Here is a 25,951-nt window from a genome sequence, read left to right as displayed (position 1 = left end):
TGCTGCTTGTCACTCTCAGGTGGATGAAAAAATGATCTCCATTCATCCTCTGGTTATGAGTTCATGAGCGTTTATGGCAAACTTAAAGCTCTGGTTATCAAGTGAGCAATGCCATGGGATCTCCATGTCATCTTTGTGCAACTGATGAAACCTCCCTTTGAGCTGCTGGAGTTGCCTTTTTTAAAGTTTCTTACATGGAAAGAGGTATTCCTAGTCGCCATCACTTTGACTAGAAGAGTTAGTGAGCTACTATCATTGGTATCTTATTGTCTGTACCAATAGTTTTTCCACAATAGGATGGTGCTCTACACACATCCTAAGTTTATTCCTAAAGTGGTTTTGCTATTTAATTTAAATCAAGCCATTGTTTTGCCACATTTTTCCCAAGACTTCATGCACATAAAGGGAGAAAGCTCTCCATTAGCTAGACTGTAAAAGGGCTCTAGCCTATTATCTAAGAGAAAAATACATCATCGAACTTCTCAACTTTTCATCTTCTCTGATGCTAAACAAATTAGGCATGGCTGTTGCCAAAATACTTGTGCAACCTTTTAGCACTCTGTATCATGCATTACTATGCTCTTGCTGACCTTCAGATCACACACACTGTCAAGGCTCATAAAGTATGAGCCATGGCTATCTCAATGGCTCACCTAAGATCCATCTCAATTAAAGACATTTGCAAAACTGCAACTTAGTTTCAGTTCACACCTTCATGTCCCTCTACTCTCTGGACAATCTCACCAGCAGCAACAGTAGCTTTGGACAAGCAGTTTGGCACAGCCTCTTCACCCAGTAGTTTACTTTCTATGAGGGATCTGGGTTGCTTATTCATCACGTGACTCTCAGCTTGGGCCTCCCATGTGTCATGGCTAATTCAGCCCTGCTTATCAATGGAGAAAGCAAATTTGCTTACTGCAAACAGGGTTCTCTGTAAACTGCAGGATGAATTAGCCATACTTAATACCTTCCTGCCTCCCTGGAGAGTTGACTACTTAGATAAAGCTAAGCTCCACAATCAACTAAGAGACTCACAAGGCAGCACATACATGGGAACTCCTGTGCATGTTTAATAGTACAACTTTACAGAACTTGAAAGATGGCCAATTCATCCTTTTTCCAGTATGGTATGCAAACTTGCTATATACTCCCAAGAATAATTAACATATAAGAAATGATTAATAAGAATATAATAAGGCTAGCAGGAATGACCATGTAAACTGATATTTTGAATGTTTTTGACATCATTGGTATGATTGTACAGCAGTAATGCCTCTGAGGCATCTGAAAAAAAATTGTTAAATTGCCTTTCTTCATCTCTTAAAGAGTGTTTCAGCCAGTGGCATGGCAGGGCAGGGGGAAACGCTATAGTATAGAGGATGCCCAGTGACTTTTTTATTTCCAGCCACACCAGGTAGAAGACAAGAAGAGGGGGTTATTTGAAATGTCCGCTAATTTTGTTACCTTAAACATTTTTACAAGGAGGATGGTGGTGGTGTTTGTGGGAAGGGGAAAGCACGGGGGAATGCAACACAAATGTATTGGCCCCTGGGTACCGGAGACCCTTGCTATGGCACTGGTTTCTGCATTCATTTATGCTATTTTTTTCTTGTTTTCTTTTTCTGGGGCTGCCATGCTGTTTTGTCCTAGTGCAGCTGATTTGCTCCAGTTATGCCCCAAGCAGCTGCACTATTCCTAGTCTTTTATTCTTATTGCTGCTGTTTAACAAGTAGGAACTCACATCTTCCAAAGTATAAAGCGAGGCATGGCCATGCATTAGAAAAATCCAAGCAGGGATTTGGCAGACATATTTAAAATGGATTCTCAAATTATTCTTAGAAGAAATTTTCTACCAGGCATCCCAGAAGTAAAGCAAAGTTGCTTACCAATAATGGGTGTTCCCCGTGGACAGCAAAACAAGTAGCTACATGGGATGGATGATGACATCTGATGGCACTTAGTCCGCTTGTTTTTCTCTGAGCCCAGAAAGTTCAGCTTTGCTGTCTGATCATACATGAGCCTTCTCATAATCGAGTCTCCTCAGTCTTTGCCCAAGCTATGTAAACTTCCCAGGAGGAGGGAAAAATTGTGGCAGTTTGTTTTGCTGTCCACAAAAAACATCTGTTACAGGTAAGCAACTTTGCATTTTTTGTGGTCAAGCACAACAAACTGCCACACAAGATAGGACTCCCCAACTGAGGGTTGCCCTGATGTAGTTTCGCCTTTGGTCCCTTTGCAACCTGTCTTGAATTTGTGGGAAATTTAATTAAAAAATATTTTTAGCGCTGTTTGTTCAAATACATTATTTTTACATTAATCCTTACCTAGACAGAAATTTTTGTTAAAGTATGTATACCTGATTATATGGCAACTCTGCAGATATCCTGGATTATTGCTGATTTATGATGTGCCAGTGATGTGGTCATTGCTCTGGCTTGATGTACTTTTACTTGTGTGGTATTTCCAAACCAACATTGTATAACAGTGAGAGAGAGAGCGAGAGAGACTGTGTTAACCATCTAGAAAACATTTGTTTTTTGACAGCTGAACCTTTTTTTTTTTTTTTTTAACTGTCATAAGGGATGTAAAGCTGGGTTGACTTCCTGAGTGTTTGAATTCTGTCCAAGTAGAATAAAAGGGCTCTTCTGCAGTGTAGGGTGGGGTGGGGTTTAACTCTGGTACTTAAGAGCCATAAACAGGCCAGGTTTTCAGGATACCCACAATGAATATGCATGAGATAGATCTGAATATACTGCCTCCATTGTATGTAGATATATCTCATGCATATTCATTGTGGATATCCTGAAAACCTGCCCAATTTGTGGCTCTCGAGGACCAGAGTTGGCCACCTCCTGGTCTGTGGTATGTTGCTTAAGAAAGAAAGTTGGTGGTGTTATTTTTTGATTCCGGTGGAATTGTGATACTGCTTTAGGAAGAAACTTTGGGGGTATTCTCAGGAGTACTTTGGTCTTGAATATCTGTGTGTAGGATTTATAGGTTACTAAGGCCTGTAATTCACTCTTCTTGCTGATGTGACTGCTTTAGAAATTAACCCCCTCATTTATCAAAATGCTCTAAGGTGATTTGCATGCGATAGCACCATATCGTATGGTGCGATGCAAATCCAAAAAAGAGGAGGAGTTAGGGGTGGGAGTGGGCTGGGTTAACAATTTTGCAAAGTCCTATTGCATGGCTTTAATGCTAATTTTAGCTACAATGTTTTCAGTAGTGTTAAGCTGTATGATAGCTTATGTAATGGGTTGGTAAGGTGTTAGTGCATTTTGTGATGTCTCCTCAAAGGCCTGTTTTAGTAGGTTTGAAGGTGAGAGAGAGAGACAGACTAGCCATAATGCCCTCTCCCTAGATGGGTATTTATATCCCTATGGGAGGCCCACCTAGTAACTCGAGGTGAAGTTTAGGTATTAGTGTAGGGGGTTAGGGGCCACTTTGACATTCAAAGTGAGACGTATGAACAGAACAGTGGTCTCTTGTGAAGATGTGATGACCTTTGGAGTGAGGAAACTCACTCAAAGATGAGATTTGTGCAATGTTCTCTCCACCTAGCTTGATGTTACCCAGGTAGAGAGTCCATCAAGCTAGGTTGAGAGAACCTTGTACAAATCTCATCTTTGAATGAGTTTCCTCACTCCGAAGGTCATCACATCTTCACAAGAGACCACTGTTCTGTTTGTACATCTCACTTTGAATGTCAAAGTGACCCCTAACCCTCTACACTAATACCTAAACCTCACCTCGAGTTACTAGGTGGGCATCCCATAGGAATATAAATACCTATCTAGGGAGTGGGCATTATGGCTAGAGTCTCTTTCTCACTCTCACACACACACACAAATGGTCCACCAGTGGTTGGATGCAGGAAATACAACAGGTCTGGCACTTAACGCAAAGTGTGAATTGTGCTAACTTAGCTCTTCACATAGGTATTAGTGCAAATTGCAATAAACTGTCTATTAGCATAAAACACACCCCTTTTGCTATCGGATGCGATACTTATCGCATTTTGATAAATCCAGGCCTAAGTTCTCTATGCCAAGAACTTCATTTCTGAAGTAGCCATTGGCTCATATGATGGTTTCATAAGCTGCATCAAGATGGTATTTGTTACATTCAGGTGCTGGTTCCTTTAATGGAAGTTTAAGATTGAACAGACATTTTTATGAACCTCTACCTATTGGTAGTTGTGAAATCGATTTCCATCAACAGTATTGTGATAAGCTGGTGTTGTGCTCAAATGGAATTTGTCTTTAGTCCAGACTAATATTGGAGTATTTTAGAAGCTGGACATGCAGAAGGTTGCTCTCTTTGAAGTGTGCACCTATTTGTGAATCTCCTCCATTTGAAATTATAGGATATCTTTGTGGAAGGTTTTCTGGATGCGAGCAAAATTTAATTTACTATGTGTTGCAGTTGAAATTGTTTAATTATGTTGCTTTCAATATCCATGCTGTAATACTAGAGACTGAAGATTGGGATGCAGGATCATTCCATCATATTGAGTCAACAGGTTTGGAATTGTTGGTAACCGTATAGGGGTATCTGCTGCTATTCTGATTAACTATGGAAACCAATTTTGTCATGGCCAACTAGGGACTATCAGGATCATTCTTCCCTTGTCTTGTCTCAATTTTAGAATGGTGTTTCATTATTATTATTAGTGAAATCAGAGGGAATGTATATACCATGTCTTCATTTCATGAAATTAGAAAGATATCCTTTGCCACTGTATCTTGTAATAGCCTTTTCCAACAAAACTGTGGTAGTTTATGATTGAATGAAGATGTGAATATGTCTGTTCCTGGTGTGCCCCAAGTCACAAAACAGTCCTGCAGTATGTAATTAAGAGACCACTTCTGCATTTGTAATTGATGGTTTAATCTGTCAGCTATTATGTTCTTCCCTGTATTTTCTATTTGAGTGCCCAGTTCCATATCACTATGAACTCTCTGCAGATCTGGTAAGAACCTGTTCCTTCCTGTTTGTTTATATAAAACATTGCTAATAGATTGACAGTTTGTATCTGTAGTGGTCTGTTTTTCAACCATGGCTTGAATGTGTTTAGAGTATGCTGTCATTTCTAGAAGAGTGATGTGAAGCATGGATTCTTTTTGTGACCATTTCCCTTGAGTACAGATTATGTTGAGATGTGCTCCCCTTTCATGATGTGATGCATCTGTGATTATTGTATAGTTGGCAGGTGAAAGTTCTGACCACATCAAGTTTCTCTTGATTTGACCACCATGTGAGTAAATCCTTTACTACTTTGTAACTTAGTGGTTGACTTAGTTGGTTCCACTTGCTCTTCAGATACCATTGCACTTGCCTCATTTTTAGTCCTGCTAATGGCGTTACTTTAACTGTTTAAGCCATGTGGCCTAATAATCTAGTAGAACTTCTTGGCTGTTATCCATTTCCTTGATTTCACCTCCTGTGCTAAGCTGATTAGTTTTTGCACTTTCTTCTTTGGGAGATATGCTTTTGCCTTTAGTATATTCAACTACATGCCTGTGAGCTCCAGATGCTGCCTTGGCCTGCATGTTGACTTTTTGTAATTGATTGGGAATCCAATATAGTGCATTGTTTGATATAAGCAGATTTATGTCTTTTATTGAATCTTTGTAGGATGGACTTAATATTATCCAGTCATCTAAGTATGGAAATACTAGTACTTTCTCTTTTCTCAGATGAGCTGCTACAACTTCTAGGTATTTGATGAATACTCTGGGGGCTGCTGTGAGTCCCAAAGGTAGCACTCTGTATTGGTAATGTTTGCCTTCTAGGGTAAATCTTAGGTGAGACCTGTAGATTAGGGTATGCACATAGGCGTCTTTTAGATCTAAGGATGTTAGCCAATCCTTTTTTTTTTTTTGTAGGGGTAATATCATACCTAATGAATTCATCTTTAACTTGTCTCTTTTTAGAAAGATATCGAAATCTCAGATCTAGTATTGGATGAAGATCACCTGTTTTTGCAGAATTAGGAAGTATTTTAAGTAAATTCTGTTCACCTTTGCAATTTGGAAACAGTTTGAACTACTTTTGATTAAAGAAGTAATTGCAACTCTTTCCTTAGCATGGAGAGTTGTTCTTTTGATTGTTGCTGGTAAATTGAGGGATTTGGTGCTGGCAAGCTTTTGAAATTTAGAAAGTATCCTTTATTATTTTCAAAAAACATTTGTCTGTTATTTGACTCCAGTGATTCTTGAAAACTTGTAGCCTTTCCCCTACTTTCAGCTGTGGAAATGGGTTTTGTTGATAGGTTAGATTGAAAAAAGAATAGAGTAGATCTCTGTGGAGGTTGTTGGCACTGTCTCTGAGTTCTGTTATGATTTTGTTGTCTCGTTTGTTTGCTGACCTTGAGACTTTGGCTGGTGTTGGGTGATGTCTGTAAGAGTAGTAGGATTTATATCTTCTCCTTTAGGAACAGAAATATGGCCTCTTGTAAGGGTCTTGCTTGAATCTCCTCTGTGTTGTAGATTCCTGTTGAGAAGAAATGAGACTGAAGAGTTGTATTTTGATTCTTTATTGCCTCTACTGTCTCTTTCACCATATCCCCAAATAAACTGTCTCCTGCACAAGGTGAATCTGCAGGTTTTCATGAACATCAACTCTGAGGTCTGATGCCCTTAACCATACTAGTCTTCTTGCTGCAATGGCTGTTGCTTATATCCTTGTAGCTGTATCGAAGAAGTTGCAAATCAACCATGTCTTATGTTTTGCACAATTCTTTGTGTGTGCCATAATTTCATTGAAAGAATGTTTTTCTTCTGGTCACTTTTTGGAATGTTCATGGACTTTTTCAAGTGTGCAGCAATCGGTGCTTGTAAGGTCGTTCCTTGATATGCTGTTTTACCGACCTGTATTGATGATCCTTGGGTCTTTCCCAGGAAGAGAATTTGAGTAAGCTTTTGTCTTTTTTACTTTCTTCATTGCTGATTCTACAATAATGGAATCATGAAGGTATTGTACCTTCTCATGCCCTGGGCATTTTTGCATTCTTTTTTTATAATTGAAATGTTTTATTGGATGTGTACAAAGAACGTGACATAACAGAAACAGTAAACACCCAAAGATCACAATAAACACCCCCTACCTCCCTATCCACAAGTGCAGCTTATAGAATCATAGTCAGAAATCCTACTTCGCCAAACCACAAAATATTACAAAAAACCTGTACTCCAGTCTTCAACCAAAAAAGAAGAGGCACCTTGAGAGCATATGCCAACAGAAAACTAAAAGTTAAAGCAAATGTAGAGAATCAGTGTGAGGAAATGCTTAATAAAACATAACCCACTTAAGTATAAACTAAAGAGCATGTGTTCCTAGAGACTGAGAATTATGCCATTTATCGAATGGGTCCCAAATTTTCCTAAATAGTGGTACGTGTTTATGGCGCAGAGCCATGAAATAAGCTAGTCTGTAATTTGTTATTTAAGCGAGATAAGACCTTCTGAAGAGAGGGGGCATCAGCATGTTTCCAGAGTAGGGTGATTTCGCATCTAGCTGCAATAAAAATTTGCTGACATATAACCGCTGTTGTGAAGCTGTAAGACCCTTCACTGGTTTCCCCAGCAGAATATAGCGAGCATCATATATGTCCCCCACTTCCAGAATAGTCTATATCCACCCATCAATTTGTCACCAGAATAGCACAATAACCTTACAACTCCACCAAATATGCATGTAAGTTCCCTTCTCTCCACAGTGTTACCAGCATAGGGCATTCACATAGGGGCAAATCTAATGGAGCCTAGTAGATGCCAACAAAATAATACCTTATAACAATTTTCTTGGAGGTAAGCAGAGATAGAGCACTTGCTAGCACAAGAAAAAATTGAGTCCCAGTCATCACTCAATTGTTCCCCCAGGTCTGTTTCTCAAACTCGGATGTAGGAAAGTTTATCTGGGGGAGACCCATTAAGCAAACAGTACACTTTAAAAACCCAGCCCCCTAAGGTATCAGCCTGACTGCATTCATTTTCAAATAAAGACCTTCCCTCTCGTAGAGCCGCCATCTTCTGCAAGCCACAATAAAATGCTGGGCATATTCTAAGAAGTTTATCCTCTCCAATGGTACTTGCTTAAAATATCAATGGGAGACAATATTGTGCTCAGTGGCGTAGCCAGAATTGATTTTTTGGGTGGGCACAAGGTTAACATGGGTGGGCTGTAGGCATGCAGGTCTGAGATCTACTAGTTGTTTTCTTATTGATAAATAATGCCATATACTGCACCCTAGAATGGCTTAAGTAATTTGCAACAGCCATTATGTGTCATGTATGAAACTTTAAAATAATTTACTTCAATTATTTCAAGTATAGAAAACAATCAGATCCAATCATGTAATAAAACAAAAATTAATGTATTCTTTCATGAACCATCTTTGTAGAAACCCAGAAATCTTCATAAATACAATAAAATATAATTAATCATCAGAACAGGTGCAGCGCAGAACTAGGGCAATTCACATTACAGCTAACATGAAAAAAAAAATTCAAATGCTGGTGTCATCTCAGCAAAAAATAACCCTCCATTGCTATTTTGTGAAGTAACACAAACTCTTGCAAAGAAAGAGGCATCTAGAACCTTGCCATACAATAACAGCACTGACTCCCAGGATTCAAACAGCAACCTTATGAAAAAGCAGCAATGCAAATACTACACCAGGCCCTAGAACATTAATACATCACCTACTGGAATAACAGAACAAGCTGGACTACTACTACAGAGAAACTATATGCTAGAAATACTGCATTTCTATCACACACAGGCAAAACTGAGACGACCCTTACCTAATATAGAAATAAGAGACTATAAATTAGAAACAGAAACATGCAGATAAAGCCAAAATTCAAAGCCTGAGAAACTAAAATGTCTGAATGGTGGAATACTTAAGAAAGAGCAAAATTCAAAAATATAAGAAATGCACATTCCTAAAGATGACATATTTAAATTGCTAACATCTCAAAAAAAAAAAAAAAAATATATATATATATATATATATATTTTTTTTTTTTTTTTTTTTTTACCTTTGTTGTCTGATCTTTGTATTTTTTGAATCAGTTGGTCCTGGTCTCTCTCTCCAATTTTTTCCCTTGTCGCTCATTTCCTAATTCCTTTTCAGTGTCTTTTTCTACTACTGTCTTCTTCCCTCCCCCCCCCCACACACACACACACACTTTCTCTCACAGACTCCCTCACACACTCAAGCTCTCACTCTCATATGCTCTCCCCCCGCCCCAAGCTCACATTCTCTGCAGACATACATACAAGCTCTCACTTTCTCACCCCTCCCCAGGCTTATATTCTTATGCACACACAAACGCACATCCAAGCACCCATTCTCACCCACACACACAAACCCAGACTCCCATTCTCACCCACACATATACACATTTAAGGTCCCATTCTCACCCACACACACACACACAAATTCAAGCTTCCACTCTCACCCACATATTCAAGCTTCCATTCTCACCCACACACATTCAAGACTCCATTCTCACTTCCATACACACCCAGGCTCCAATTTTCACCCACACACACACACACAAGGCTCCCATTCTCATCCACACATACACATTCAAGCCTGTGCACAGTTTCCGCTTCCTCCCCCCAGAGCAGGAAGATCAGTTGGCCTCTCCTGCTGCCACTGGCCTCCTGCTATCTTCGGGCCATTCGGCCGACTGATCTTCCTGCTGGGGGGAGGGAGCAGAAGCTGTGCGTGGCGCTTCCGCTATCCTCCCTCCCCCCCCCAAACAGGAAGATCGGTCGGCCGTACGGCCTGAAGATAGCAGGAGGCCAGTGGCAGCAGGAGAGGCCAGCTGATCTTCCTGCTTTGGGGGGAGGAAGTGGAAGCTGTGCGCGGCGCTTCCGCTCCCCCCCCCCCCCAAATAGGAAGATTGGTCGGCCATACGGCTGCAGGACCGCTTCCCCATGTGTGCCGTGATGGCGCGTCAGGCCTGGGTCCTCCTCTTCACTGTCGCGGGGATGGGATCCCGCGACAGCCTTGCAGTTCCGGTGCCAGTTGGGTGGGCCTGGGTCTAAATTGGGTGGGCAGCTGCCCACCCAGGTCCACCCGTGGCTATGCCACTAATTGTGCTATTACAAAGGAAGTGCTCTATACATAAAAAGCCACACACTTTCCAAGTTACAAATGCCTTAGGATGCAGTCCCAAATGAAAGGACTTGTTGTGAAAGAGTTGTAGAAGGTAAAAATGAGAACTATGACCCACCAATTCTAACTTCCACTGAGACCATACCCTCAGTGTGGTTTGTAGGTAAAAAGGAATGTAATGGAGGGGGCGCCAAGTAGATTATGGCTGCTGGGAAGTGCAGACAAAAGCATCACATCTAACAAGGTTTTCTCCAGAGTAACCCATGGCTTAATAGCATGGGTTTGATGAAAATCAATAATGGTGCGGAGTTGAGAAGCCACATAATACCATAGTAAGTTGGGTACTCCCAAACCTCCCTGTTGTTTTGGCCGAAATAGCGTGGATCTGGAAAACCTAGGAGGGCACCATTTCCAGATGAAGTCAAAAATCTTCTTTTGCCAGGAGCACAGGAGTGCTGCAGTAAGATATATGGGCAGGGTTATAAACAGATAAAGAAACCTCGGAAGGATATTCATTTTAACAGAAAAGCAGTAAAAACTGCTTTTCTGTGCACCCTCCAACTTAATATCATGGTGATATTAAGTCTGAGGTCCCTAAAGTTACCAAAAGGTAAAAAAAAAAAAATTTGAAGTCGGCTTGCGGGTCGAAAACCGGACACTCAATTTTGCCGGCGTCCGGTTTCTGAACCCGTGGTTGTCAGCGGGCTCGAGAACCGACACTGGCAAAATTGAGCGTCGGCTGTCAAACCCGCTGACAGTCGCCGCTCCGGTCCAAAAGGAGGCGCTAGGGATGTGCTAGTGTCCCTAGCGCCTCCTTTTGCTTGTTTTTACCGCCGGGCCTAATTTGAATAGTGAATCGCATGCACAGGAGAGTGGCCTGTGCGCGCGCCGGGAGAGCGGGCATTCGCCCGCTCTTCCACGGACTTTACTGTATCGGCCCGTTAATGAGTGAAGCAACTCCACATCGTGCAGCAGACTTTCATTAAGACACCAATAACACTGACCACAATCCAGATCCTAAAGGGCAACATCTGACCAAATAGGTGCATGGTCTGACCATGTGATATTCCCAATATCAGCCCCCAAAACTCGATTTTGCAGTAGTTTATCAAGAAGAAAATAATCTATTTGGGAATAAGTATTGTGGGGAGATGAAAAAAAGGTATAGATAAGAGAAGTTGGGTGCCTCTGTTGCCAAATATCAATTATACCACATTGAAACATTAAAGATGAAAGCATCTTCTACGCCCCAATTGGTGCTGAGGCAGTGGGTAACAAGTTATCTAACTTTGAGTTCACAGTGAGATTAAAATCCCTACCCATGAGAATAATCCCCTCCGCACGTGACATAAAAATCTCATCTAACGCTGACAAAAAGGCCCGCTACTCAGAGAATGGAGAATATAAATTTATAAGTGTGTATATCTCTTGGCCCACCCGAATTTTTAAGAGGAGGTACCTACCATGTGGATCAGGCAATTGAAACAAAACCTCATGACTAAATGAATTGGTGAACAAAATAGCCACCCCCACAATACCTAGTCCCAGCAGAGCTAGAAGCCAAAAATTGATGAGGATAGCATTTTTGTATTCTATACTTTACATCAATGTGTCTGCCAGATTTTAATTTGGACTTTCATTAGTGCATCATGCATCAAGTAGCGCTTTGTATTGTTTTGGTGGCTGGATAAATCTTAGCCTACCTTGCAAGTCAGTTATATCATCTGTATTTTCTTCTAAGCTGAATGGTATTGCCTCTGATAAGTTTTGCAGAAAATTTGGGTACAAAGGGTCTTTTAATGGTATTAAACTCAGTTGTTCTGGCATCAAGTCTGATAGCAGATCTGGGGATGGTATATCTCTTTCTGTTACAATGGATTTATTTGAATTGCATGACTCATCACATATAGTTTGTATATGAAGCCGTATCGGATTGTGCTTCTCTTCTTTTATATTCTCCTCTCACTTCTCAAAATAAGAGGATAGAAATTTTGATTGTAGGTGCTCCCGCAACTTCTCTGGTATGGGTTGAATTGAGGATTTTTGTTGACTAGGCACCTGCTTCATGTATGCGTTTATGAAGTTTGCCCATAATCTCTGTATGAATGCCTGACATTCTTGTACAGGATGCTGTGGTAGAATTTCTGGCTGTATAATGTTTGTTGACTTCGTTTGGGGCTCCATTGTAGGAAGTAAAGACTACTTGTTGTTTCTATATGTTTTGTCTTGCATGCTTTCTTCCTACCTGAATAGGTTCTGAGGACGAGCTTGATAATGAAGATGGTGTACATGAATGTTGGCGCCATGGTTTTGGCTCTGAGGTGAAATATTTTTCCCACACTGCTGATTCTCTGCACTGATGGTTTGACGCCAGTGATTCTCTGTGCCCATGTTTTTGCGCTGATAATTCCTTGCCGTGTGCTTTCAGTGCCAGTGCCTCATGGCTATGATTCTGTACCTTGCATCCCAGCTCTGACTTGGTTCAGCACTGTGCTTTATAGGCATAGGCAAGCTTATGCTTTTTGGCAAAAGTATATCTGTACACTTGGCTTACCTGGCCTGGAGTTGTTTTTGCACTTATTTTCGATTTAGTCTCTTTCGATGAGTTTGGATGTTCATATTTGAGCTGGAGTTCTCTGTAAATTAGTGCCATCGGAGCCCTAATGTCTGTAGGAGCCACAGATCACAAAATCATGATCCGGTCTCAGGTATGTTAGACAAAGGGAATATAAATCTAGTATGGACATTTTGTGTCCACACTGACATTTTTAAACAGACTTTTTTCTTTCTCTAGACATCTTTAGAAATAGTAGTGATGCTGAAAGAGAGGCTATTTCCGACCATTCGCTATAGTGGACAAAAATAGACTGAGGAGACTCGCGCGTGGGAAGGCCTACACAGGCTCAGAAAGCAAAGTTGAACTTTCTGGGCTTTGAAAAAAAAACAACCCTGACTTGGCGCCGTCGGATGATGTTACCCATATGTATATTGTGCTTGTCCATGGAGAAAAGAATTGATAGATAGCTAGGATTACCTAGTCAAAAGTGTAGCAGAACATTGCATTTCTTATGCAGATTTGGATAAAATTGATTGAAATTAGAGGAGTAAGTGGCTTGCTTTAAAATCTATATTACAAGGTTTTGCTGCATTCATTGGAGTGGAGGAATAGCCCAGTAGTTACAGCAGCAGGCTGTGAACCAAATCCTGCTGCTGCTCCTATGACCTTGAGTAAGACACTTCACTCTCCATGCCTCAGGTACATTGTGAGCGCTCTGGGGACAGAGAAATACCTACAGAACCTGACTGTAATCTACTCTGAAGTACTGAAAAGCAGAACATAAATCAAATAAATACATTTAGATGTTGTATAGGATTGTAATTATTAATTGAATGCTGAGGGCTATCAACAATAAATGCATTTTTTATAATTGTAGGAATCGTACAGGCAAGTCATGAAGATGAGACCCAAAGACCTATGGAAACGATTAATGATTAAATTTCGTGGTGAAGAAGGCCTTGATTACGGAGGAGTTGCTAGGTGAGCTTTCTAAACAATCTGAGGGCTCCCATTTGCTCAGATGTACATTACATTGTCTCTTTTATTTATTTATTTATTTATTTGGGGGAAGGGGGGGTGTCTGTCTGAGGAATAGTTAAACTGTCTTCCAACAATACTTGGCATGTTCGAATCCTGTTTCTCAGTTTGCTGGCACACCTCCCAGAAGAGAGAGCAAATGTTTCAGCAGCAAAAGTGATTCTTTTGCAAATAATTCCACAGAAACCTTGAAAAAATCCTAACATTCTTCATTTTTTTCAGATGTGCACAAACTTATCAGTTAACACAGCATCACCCTTTTCCAACTTAGCTTGTCTTTTCATGATTTTGTGCTTTGTTTCTTTAGTTAACATTGTTTAAATATTGTCTTGGTTACTTTATATACGAATAATACCTTCTTGTGATAAATGGTCATAGAAAACTAATCTTTATCTTTCTTCAATGATGTGTTTAGAATGGGAGTCTCTAAGATGTCTCTTAATTCTGTGTAGTAAAGAAACATAACAGAACTTTTGCATTTGATAAGAAGTAAGGATAAGATTGCCTTTAATCCATTCAAAAGAATCTTAGAAGAGAATCCACCAGTTGTATAAACTTGAGCTTTGTTAAACATACTTAATGCATCTTAAGAGGACATGTTACTGTTTTGAGTAATGGTTTTCATGCTAAAATGCAAAGTAATTGAATAAGCTAAAATTATGGTTATTCATGAAAACTTAATTAAACAATTGACTGACTAAACCAGGGTAGTAGCTCTTCCATAAAGATCTTAAGACTGTTTTCATAGCATCCTGTTTTCATCTATGAAATGTACACAGTTATCTGGTAGTAGCAAAATACAAATCTTTTGTAGGAATTTTAGATCTCATGCCCTATTCCATGTAAGTTTGTGAATCTAGAAGTATATTGCTGAAATCAGGCAGGTAGTGTATAACATTTATAGGCTCACATTGAAACACACTTTTTAGGTTATTTATTTATTTATTTATTTATTTATGTATTTAAGGCTTTTATATACCGATGTTCCTGTACTAGAACATATCACGTCGGTTTACATAGAACCAAAGTTGGAAATTACATCAAACAAGAGGGTACAGATAACAGGGCTAACTTCGTATGAACTTACGAAGTTCATACGAAGTTAAGTTGTTGGATATAGCTTTATGGTATGAAAATGGTCTTTATAAAATTAAAAGGTCTTCTAAGTTTTACCCAAAACCTTGCTAGTAGATCTAAATTTGAAACCCAGCCTCCCTTTGTCTTATTGGTTTCATTACATCTTTCTTCAAATATAAACCCAACCTGATTTGATTAGGGAAATCAGAACTTCTGGCCCCTTCTTGCAGTGAGACAAAACCAGGACTCACTGAAGAAACCCTTTATTTGCCTCTTGGTTGAAGACATCAGGTCTAGTGACAGTCTCATGGACTTCTCTGGTAGGAGGAGAATAGTAAATGGTTGAAAAGTGTGGGAGCCCTAAATGATACTTTTGTTTTTTCAGTCTTGACAGCTCCACTCCATCTTTAGATTGGATAGTAGGATGGCCAACATTTCCACAGACCTGGACTGGGGGGCAGGCTCCACTGTCCCACCATCCCACTCCTTCCCTCTCAACTTATTTGCATACATTTTATCCCATTTATCCCTGACCCTGTTCTGCATCCATACTAAGTACCCTCCAGTTCCTGCTAATCATGCCATCTTCCTCACACACAGTTTCTCTCTCTATCTCCCTTTCTCTCTTGTACACATAAATGCTCTCTCACACACACACTCACACACACACACACACACATATATATATACATGCTCATGCTCTCACTCTCTCTCTGTCTCTCACACACGCACACACACACACACACACACAGACAAGCACATGCTCTCTCTCGTCTCTCCCTTTCATTTAGGCCAGGCCTTCCCATGCGAGATTCATTTGCACAGTATCCGGAGGCAAACTAGAGATTGAGTATGAGTCCAACATAACATCGCCTTGGATCTCCACAGCCTGCCTTAGTTTTTCTTCCCTTTCCCGCTGTGCAGGTGTTTCTTCATGGGATCCCCACTCCATTACTCTCACCAACAGACCAACATACGATCTCCCAGTCCTGGCCTGCACCTCCTGTCACTGGCTGTATGACACTGCGTCTGATTGGCTGAAGCATCTGCCCCTCATGTCTAGGGGAGTGAAATGATTGACAGGATTGCTGAATGATGGGTGCCTTTCTCCTTTGGCCACTATGTTGGGATGGGTTGGAGTCTGCTGATCATCTCTTCTCCTTCTGGATGCCAGATTGGGGTCGAATCTGTGTAGCTGAGCAGACGATATAATGTCCAATTACTTTTGTTACCAAACACTGTACAATTAGTTTAAAAATTGATTAGTCCAATTCAAAACCAGGCAGTTGGTCACTCTATAGAATAATAAAGCTAGAATAGGTTTGGCTCGAATAGGAAGAGAAGATTTCTGATAGAAAGTGTTTTCTAGAATGATTTATTCATATTGGGGCAGATTTTAAAAGCCCTACACGCGTAAATCCAGCTGGATATACGCATGCAGGGGGGTTACACATGCCGAGCCTATTTTGCATAGGCCCGGCGACGCACGCAAGCCCCAGGACATGCGTATGCCCCGGGCTTGAAAAAAGGGGTGGGGCGTGGGCGGTCCGGGGCGTGGCCAGAGGCCTCTGTAGGGCCTCTTGGCCGGCGTGCGCAACCTACATCTGCCCAGAGGCAGGCACAACTTGAAAAATAAAGGTCGGGGGGGGGGGTTAGGTAGGGCTGGGGGGGGGGGAGGGAACAGGGAAAGCCATCGGGGCTCCCCTAGGGTTCTGCGCACACGCATGTTATAAAATTGGGCGTAGATTTGTGCGCGCAGGGTTCTCCACACAAATCTGCGCCCGCGCGTAGGTATTAAAATCCAACCCATTAGTTTTAAAATTATACTGCCTATCCTAAACAGAAGAAATAGCACAATCTGGCTATCGTGCCAGATGATACAGTACATGCTGATGACATTTGTCCAAGACAGTAAACTTTTAATTACACATTGGTGTTCTCTTTCTGGGAACCTGGGACTTGATGCAGATTACATAGAAATATATAACTATATATTTATATAATTTTCTGTAATGTAGAGTTCTAGTTGCCATATCCTATAAACTTTAATCATTTTTATCATCAGAAATGATTAGTTAGAAAATATGTCACTGGAGATCTCAAGGTGTGAGTGAAAAAAAATATCTAGGCATAATATGTATTTTGCTTGTTTTATTTTTCAGGGAATGGCTTTATCTGCTGTCTCATGAAATGTTGAATCCCTATTATGGCCTCTTCCAGTATTCACGAGATGATATTTATACACTACAAATCAACCCAGACTCTGCAGTTAACCCGGTAAGGACCCGGTTTACACAGTTGATTTTAGCCAGAGAAATAGGTGCCTTCTAGTTCCAACAAGGAATCTCTGGGATCTTGGCACAAAGTTTCTGCAGTGCAAATTAAACATCTCCCAAGTGTTGCGTTTAATATTTCACAATTTTAGAAAAGTCTTTCCTCTAGCCTATCATTCAGCATTGTTTAGGGACATTTGCCTTGCCCTGAAAGGAAGATTGTGAAAGGATATAGAGTGCATTGCAAATTTTAATTTACTAATGCTTTTTAAAGTAAGAAAGTTCTTGAAATGTATTTCTATGGTGTTAGTTGCACAGTGTGATCTTGTTTCAGTTCTGCATCTCAGACTAGTAGCTTACACTGTGTATTGATACTTGACAGATTTTGATGATCATATAAATGACCTTCCCTCTATCACTGCAATATAATCATAAGTTATAGAACCTCATTAACATAACATTATTACTTGAAATTGCAATCCTTAGTGCCATTGCAACTTTTATGCTATGCCTGCCAATGATTTATACATTAAAACTAAATCTACTATGGTAAAATGTAATGAAGCTAAAGTGTTGAATCACAGTAACTTTACATTTTATTGTGGCTAACCTAAATCACTTTTATGGAGCAGTGTATTGAGCTTCTCCTTGAAGAAAATGTCTCTTGCTTTCAGGAACACCTCTCTTATTTTCATTTTGTTGGACGGATCATGGGGATGGCTGTATTTCATGGACACTATATCGATGGAGGCTTCACGCTGCCTTTCTATAAGCAGTTGCTAGGAAAACCAATCACTTTAGATGATATGGAGTCAGTCGACCCAGATTTCTACAACAGTCTAGTCTGGATACTGTATGTAATTGTATTAGTACTTGGTTTTTAAATCATGTAGGAACACATCTGCCTGCAACACTGAGTCATCTTATCAAATGATTACAGTGGAGCAATTGCAGCAAAATATATTCTGGCTGTTGCTGTCAACAACAGAAGATGTTGCTTCAAGAGCAGGTCCAAGAGATCAGGATAAAATCCAAAGGTTAAACTGAAAGCAGAAAAACTAAAAAGTACATTTCAAGGTGGGGACTCAGTTTTGTCAACGATGTAACAACACAGAAATTAACAGCAAATGACATCCCATCTGCCCTATCTTCTGCAATGCTTCAGACCCTAAGCAATCTCCTGTTTTACCCCCCTCATTTTCCTACTGCTGGGGATACTGTACTTGTCTCAGGCTTTCTTGAATGTTGTCATTTCCTGCTCTCGATCTACCTATCTCTAGCCTCCTATCATGACCCCTGCTTTTTCAGCCAAAGAAAATGCTTACCTCTTGTGTATATTATCTATCTTTCAGGGATTGATGAAGCATGCTCCTGTCATTCTTTTCCACCCAGGAAATTAGTTAGAAAAAAAACCCTAAAAGTCGTTTTAAGGGTTAGTTTGCATGAGGTGTGGACATTGTTTAAAAATACCATTTTAGAAGTCCAAATAAAATGTATTCTAAGCATTAAAAAAAGGGTAAAAGAAAACCAAATAACTGCCAGCATGGCTTAATAGTGAAGTAAAGGAGGCAGTTAAAGCTAAAAGAGCATCATTCAAAAAATGCTAAACAGACCTAAATGATGAAAATAGGCAAAAGCACTATTTTCACAATAGTTGCACTGGAAAAGGTTTAGAAAAGGGCAACCAAAATGATAAAGGGAATGGAATGGCTCCCCTATGAGGAAAGGCTAAAGAGGTTAGGGCTGTTCAGTTTGGAGAGAAGATGGCTGAGGAGGGATATGATAGAGGTCTATACAATCATGAGAGGACTAGAATGGGTAAATGTGAATCAGTTATTTACTCTGTCAGATAATACAAAGACATGGGGACATGCCATGAAGTTAGCAAGTAGCACATTTAAAACCTGAGAATTCTTTTTCATGCAACGCACAATTAAGCTCCGGAATTAAATGCGAGAGGATGTGATTAAGGCAGCATAGCTGGGTTTAAAAAAGGTTTGGATAAGTTCCTGGAGGAGATGTCCATAAACTGCTATTAATCAAGCTGACTTGGGGAATAGCTACTGCTTTTAGCTGGCATTAGTGGCATGGGATTTATTAAATGGGTATTTACCAGGTACTTTTATCCTAGATTGACCACTGTTGGAAACAGAGTGTTGGGCTTGAAGGATCCTGGGTCTGACCCAATATGGCAATTTCTTATGTTAGCATAAGCACTGGAAAATTTAGATATAAAACAGTAGTTAGACAGGTCAAGAGAGACTTTGAGAAAAAGATTGCCAGTGAGACAAAAACTAATAAAATCTTTTCAAGAACATTTGAAGCAGAAAGTCTGTGTAGGAGTCAGTCAGGCTGCTTGATGACGGGCAAAAGAGGTGTTCAGAGAGGACAAGGAAATAGAAAAACTGAATTATTTCTTTGCCTCAGTCTTTATAGAGGAGGATATTGGGAACATACTCTCACTTGCAACATTCTTTAATGGTGAAAATTCTGAGCAACTAAGACATCTATGATGATGGAGGATAATATAGATCAAACTGAAAAGTAACAATTCCCTGTACTTACCCAGATCAGTCCAAACTGCTGGGTTTTGCCCCCCTCCCTCTATCAGATAGAGACAGAGATGTTTTAAAAACAAAGCTCTGGCTTATATAGGAGAGTGCCACCTACAGTCTGCCAGTATTTCTCTGTCTCTAGCAGATGGTGGAGGTGCAAAACCTACTATCTGGTCAGAGTCTTTATTTTGGGTTAGATTAGTATAGTTAGTGAGAGTTCTTTATGTACTTTTGTAGTTTAAGAGTTTGTCTCTTTAAAATTACTTTAAAAAAAAAAAAGAAGAGTTTCCTGTTGTCCGCCTCCCAGAGGGTTGTTAGGCTCTGAGAGGGCCGTCCCCTGCTGGTCAGAGGCAGCTGCCGACGGGGGTTGAGGACCCTAACTATCAATTGAAGCAGCGTGGGTGCGATACCGGGGAGCCTGGCTCACTCCACCCTAAAGATAAACACCCTGGACCACGGTAGGCTATTTTCGCCTTAAAAAAAAAGAAGGTTTTGAAGTAATTTTTCTTTACTTTCGTTTTTGTTCGGGCAGTCTCTCTCTCCCTTGCACTCATCGCGGGGGGGATTTTCGCCGCGTTCTTTGCCTCGGGGGGTGTAATTTTGTATTTTTTCAGGTGTTTATTTCTCCTCCCTGTCTTCCCCAATGCTGCGGTCGGCCGCATGTTGCGCGTGCGGCTCGGCCCGCACGCGGCTCTCCCGTCAGAACTTGTGTTCACAATGTTTACCGGGGGGAGAAGGGTCCTCAGATGCAGGGACGGCCAAAAATATTAATAAAAGCAGGCTACCGCATGTTCCTTCGCTGGCAGCAGGGGATGCTCAGTTAGCACAGGATCCTTTCCCTTAAGCGCGGGAACAGAGGCCATTTTGCACTCGTTCCGCTCTGCTACTATGACTACCATGGGGAAAGGGGTACTTTCCTCCTCAATTATCTCCTCAGCCGCGGCCTCCTGAAAACACAGAATCGCAGCAGCCTGTCTCCCCTGGCCCAGAGGTCAGTCCTGAGGGGACTTCTGACATCTCCTCGGAGTCCTCCTTCATTGTTTTCTTACATAAAGCCTTCAAGGCAAGCTGATTACAGGGGGAAAGTTCGATCCCCATAAGGCCCGGGCATCTAAGCGCACCAAGGCTGATAAGGGGACGGGGCCTATCAAGTCTAAGCGCCCCCCACCAACCTAATTTCAACATGGCCCCAAGTCCAATTTCTTTCTTCCTCCTTTCTCTGTTTGTTGGATAACAATGTAATCCTCCTAGTCCCTCAGCCTGTAACCTTGGAGTCATCTTCGACTCCTCTACACATATCCAAAACACTGCTAAAATGTTTCTTTTTCTATAACACCATCAGAATCCGTCTCTTCCTTTCTAAGCACACTACCAGAACCCTTTATCCACTCTCACATCACCTGTTAGACTATTGCAACCTGCTCCTCTCAGATCTCCCAGTGAGCCATCTCTCTCCACTACAATCTTTTAAAATTGAGCTGTGCGACTTATCTTTCACCACAGTTACTCTGGCTCCCTATTCATTTCTGCCTACAGATCAAGCTCCTCTTATTCACTTACAAGAGTCTTCACTCTGCAGTTCCTCACTATCTCTCTTCTCTCTACACTTCCTTGTGCACTCTGCAGTTCCTCACTATCTCTTTTCTCTCTACACTTCCTTGTGCACTGCGCTCATCAGGCAAGTCGCTCCTCCACCACCAAATTTCCATCTCCATGCTTTCCACCTGGTTGCACCAGCTGCTTGGAATGGAGTGCCTGACCTGGTGCATCCTGCTCCCTCTCTTGCCTTTATTTAAATCTAGTCTAAAAACCCACCTTTTTCCAACTGCTTTTAAATATTAACCCCTCATTGATTTTTAACCATTGTCTTAATAAATGAAATTCCCCAAGTCTCTCATACCCTGTATGTTTGTCTTGATTAGATTGTAAACTCTACTGAGAAGGGACTCCCTCTTATATTTTTGTACAACACTATGGGGCGGATTTTAAAAGGCCCGCGCGCCTAAAGCCCCGGGACGCGCGTAAATCCCGGGGCTTTCGAAAAGGGGCGGGAGGGGTGTGTCCGGGGCGTTCCCGAAACGACGCGGCGTTTCGGGGGCGGGCCCGGGGGCGTGGCACCGGCCCGGGGGCGTGGTCGAGGCCTCCGGACCAGCCCCCGGGACCGGAGGACGGAGCGGGGCTGCCGGCGACACACGCAAAGTTACGCCTGCTTTCAGCAGGCGTAACTTTGCCGACAAAGGTAGGGGGGGGTTTAGATAGGGCCGGAGGGGTGGGTTAGGTAGGGGAAGGTGGGGGAAGGTGGGGGAAGGTGGGGGAAGGTGGGGGGAGGTGGGGGGAGGGCGAAGGAAAGTTCCCTCCGAGACCGCTCTGAAATCGGAGCGGCCTCGGAGGGAACAGGCAGCGCGCGCTGGGCTCGGCGCGTGCAGGTTGCACAAATGTGCATCCTCTTGTGCGCGCTGACCCCGGATTTTATAAGATACGCGCGGCTACGCCCGTATCTTATAAAATCCAGCGTACTTTTGTTCGCGCCTGGTGCGTGAACAAAAGTACGCGATCGTGCAAGTATTTAAAATCTACCCCTATGTGTAGTGCTATTGAAGTGTTTACTAGTAGTAGGGACAAGATGGAACAGGTAAATAAAGGTCTGTTATATACCCTTTCAAATAATACTAAAACAAGGGGGTCACTCCATGAAACTAACAACCAGCAGATTAAAAACAATTTGTAGAAAGTATTTTTTCACTCAGTACACCATCAAGTTGTGGAATCTGTTGCCAGAGGACATGGTCAAAGCTACTAGCTTAGCAGGATTTAAAAGAGGTTTGGACAAGTTCCCGGTGGGAAAGTTCGTAACACATTATTAGCCAAGTGAACTAAAGAAAGGTATTGCTATCCTTGTGAGTGAGTAACAGGATTTAGATCTACTTTAAGGGATCTTCCAGGTACTTGCAACCTGGATTGACCACTGTAGGAGACAGGATGCTGGACTATATAGACCTTGGTCTGATCCAGCTTGGCAATTCTTATGTTCATATGTCCCCGAGCCCTAAGCTAGGAGATCCAGCTTTAAAGTATGGATGTGAGAGCCTGTAGAGGTTGGGTAAGGACTCTGATCTTGTGGCCATTGTGTCCTGGGTGGGGGTCTTGCTCCTTGTGACAGGGGTGAGAAATGGCTATCTGTACTGAACTTCCAAGCAAAACATGCATCACGGTCCCTTGTGTTGCCAGATGGTTATAGTGGGGCCCCTTCCTTGAAATGTCCTCCAGTTATAGAATTCTGATAAAATTCTGTTTTTACCCTGGTCTTTTGGAAGTTGTTGCTGTCATCTTGCATGAGTGCACACTATACATGGAATAAGACCTGCTTCACCAGGTCAGCAATGAATTAGTGAGCACCCTCTGGTATTTTATTTATTTATTTTTATCATTTACTTTCTATTAGAAATGCATTTACACAAATGTTCAATATTGCAAGACCAATACCATCACATTGATGGAATCACATAAGTACAGCAACATCACAATAGATGGACAACTCAGAAACTGAATCAACGTTGAACATCTCAAGTGTAACCATCTGGTATTTTAAAATAAACAAAAGCGGCTTTCATTCTTGTACAGTAGAATATTTCAACCATGGATTACCATGACCTTGCATTCAAGCTTTTTGTACGTACATACACTAGCAAGATAATTATTCTGTTGCCATTAGATGATAAATAACATAGTTCATATTTTTATGATTCATAAGCGTGGGAATTCTGAACAGTAGCTCCGTGTTGAGGCTCTGTCCCATGTTGCTGTCCTTTTGTTGACCTCAGTTGCTAGTTAATTCAGTAAAAATTGTATATATAAAATAGCTTAGCTGCTGTTGAACATTTACACTTGAGCACTATAGAATTTCAGTTGGTTTCACTGTAAAATGTATCCAACCACTGACTAATTCCTAATTATTCAGTATTTTAATAAATCTAAAAATATTTCGGCCCAATTGTCCCACTACCAGAATAAAAAAAACATGCCAAACAAACTCCAGAATTCTTGGCTATATGTGCCCAGCAATCCAGTCATCACAAACAGATTTCATTTGGTGTCTTGCCTCAGGACTGGTTTATTTGTGGACAACGTTTTGTTGTATACAAGTCTGTAATGGATGGTCTTCATCATACTTTCTCTTCTTGCCAGTGAGAATGATATTACTGGTGTCTTAGACCACACGTTCTGTGTAGAGCACAGTGCATATGGTGAAATAATTCAACATGAGCTGAAACCCAGTGGCAAGAGCATCCCAGTAACAGAAGACAACAAAAAGGAATATGTGAGGTATGAAATTAACCACTTGTTTTATAGCCAAATAGCCAAATTATACATACACCATAGTTTAAGGGCCCATCAAAAATTATGGAATGAGTAAACAGCTAGGAGTCAGCTTATGGCCCCGCATAGTGCTCGAGAAGGTTTAAAATATATATGGGTCTTGGATGTGACAGAGGTAAGCAATAGTAGTAATGTCATCTTTTTTCAAAGTTTGTAATGGCAACAGTTGTGGTCGGTTGTTAAAAAAAAAAAAATAAATAAAACAAAACAAAATAAACAGTTAAAAGAAAAAAAGGATGGAATAAAAGGTATTAATGTATGTATGTTCCGTCCCCTGACCTCTCCCTGCCCCCAGGAATGGGCCTTTTCTCAGCAGCGGAAATTGCATGTGCTGTTAAAACAATGAGTGTACTTTTACTAGTGAGTGGAAGTAGGTGCACTGTTACACAGTGCATGCATGTTTTGCAGCAGCTTAAAGTCTGTGCACTGCAAGCGTGCATACTTTTACACTCACAGAGACTGGGAAGCGTATACAGGCCCTTTCTACGTGTGTAAACACGTGCTAACTAATGTGACATGCATACAAAATTGCGTTTTTTACATGTCCCGGGAGAAAATAATTTTAATTGCCTTTCTTGTTCAATTAAAGTTGTTAAAGTACAATTTATGGTGGGATACGAAGAATTAGACCCTAAGGAATGAAAATCATTAAATCTCTTGAAAAGGCAGCACAAATATGCTTTTTGGACCATGTTACCCAGTGAGTAACATACAAATGAAGCAAATTATAGAGAGGTATATATTTCTAAATATTTTTTTATAAACCAGCATTGTCAGAAAAATTGGGGACTTTGCATTTTTACCTACATCTTACCCACTAGTGCAGGGCTTCCCAATCCACAGCCAGTCGACTTTTCAGGACATCCACAATGAATATGCATGAGATAAATTTGCATATAGTAAGTTTCCATCATATGCAGATATATCTTATGCATATCCATTGTGGATAATCCTGAAAACCGGACTGGCTGTGGAATAATCCCCAGGACTGGTATGAGATGCCCTGCACTAGTGGTTAACGACATGGATGAGGGTTAGGATCAACCAAGCTGCCTTATTGATTGCTGGTTTCCCTTGACGAGCCTTGCTGCTACACATGTATTTATTTATATATATATATATATATACATACCGGTGTTCGATTTTACATATCACATCGGTTTACATTTAAACAAAATTTGCAAGAACTCATGCGTTACCTTTGTCAAATACATGAGCCAAACAATTGCAAGGAGTGACGGTGATTGATTGACATTGTGCTTGGTTCTTTGTAGTAGTTTCCAAAGTCCACGCTGTATGGGAAATAAAGCTCTCCATTGCTTTATTCATTTCTTCGGAATATTTTAGCAGTATTACTGTTAAATTGTGACATGGAGCTGCCTGCCCCTATGCTTTTAGCTCTAGATACTTTACCGGAAAATATGTATTTATCGCTTGGACTCTTTAGTTGTTTGTTAAAATTTATTTTAATACAAAAAATGATTCTGCTATTTTAGGCTTTATGTAAACTGGAGATTTTTACGAGGGATTGAGGCTCAGTTTCTGGCTCTGCAAAAGGGATTTAATGAAGTAATTCCACAACATCTGCTGAAGACATTTGATGAAAAGGAGTTGGAGGTCAGTGTGCTAATGTTCTATTATACTGTCCAATTTAACTATAAAAAGTTGTTGCATATTTTGGAGACTAAGTAACAGACCAAGCTGCATCCCCAGTGTTTTCTCTGTTGTGCAGGTGCACTAAATCTACTAAAGTTGCAGCTAACATTAAAGGACTTTGGGAGATGTGCAACTTCTACACTTGAATGATCTCTTTTGCATTCAGGCAGTACTCCAATTTTCCTTTCTCAGTCTCTTCTGCAGCTACAGTATGAAAGATTGTTATTTAGGTCCATGGTCCTCAGAAGCACTCTGATTTTCTGTCAACTGTTCATTGTAGAAT

At 41.0% G+C, this 25,951-nt stretch overlaps 1 protein-coding gene across 1 annotated transcript in view; it reads left to right on the top strand.

Annotated features, from left to right (window-relative positions):
• The window catches only part of SMURF2 (SMAD specific E3 ubiquitin protein ligase 2), a 316,698-nt gene that overhangs the window by 253,288 nt on the left and 37,459 nt on the right, over nucleotides 1–25,951 (top strand). Inside the window, exons 12-16 of the mRNA XM_029600765.1 lie at nucleotides 13,570–13,673; nucleotides 16,970–17,084; nucleotides 17,755–17,933; nucleotides 23,821–23,958; nucleotides 25,509–25,629. Of these exons, the coding sequence (XP_029456625.1) occupies nucleotides 13,570–13,673; nucleotides 16,970–17,084; nucleotides 17,755–17,933; nucleotides 23,821–23,958; nucleotides 25,509–25,629 (657 nt within the window). The remainder of the gene's footprint in view (nucleotides 1–13,569; nucleotides 13,674–16,969; nucleotides 17,085–17,754; nucleotides 17,934–23,820; nucleotides 23,959–25,508; nucleotides 25,630–25,951) is intronic.

Source organism: Rhinatrema bivittatum, chromosome 4 (genome assembly GCF_901001135.1).
Source record: "Rhinatrema bivittatum chromosome 4, aRhiBiv1.1, whole genome shotgun sequence".
Lineage (NCBI taxonomy): Eukaryota > Metazoa > Chordata > Amphibia > Gymnophiona > Rhinatrematidae > Rhinatrema > Rhinatrema bivittatum.
Note: the sequence above shows the minus strand (reverse complement) of the source record. Positions and strands in the feature narration are given on the sequence as shown.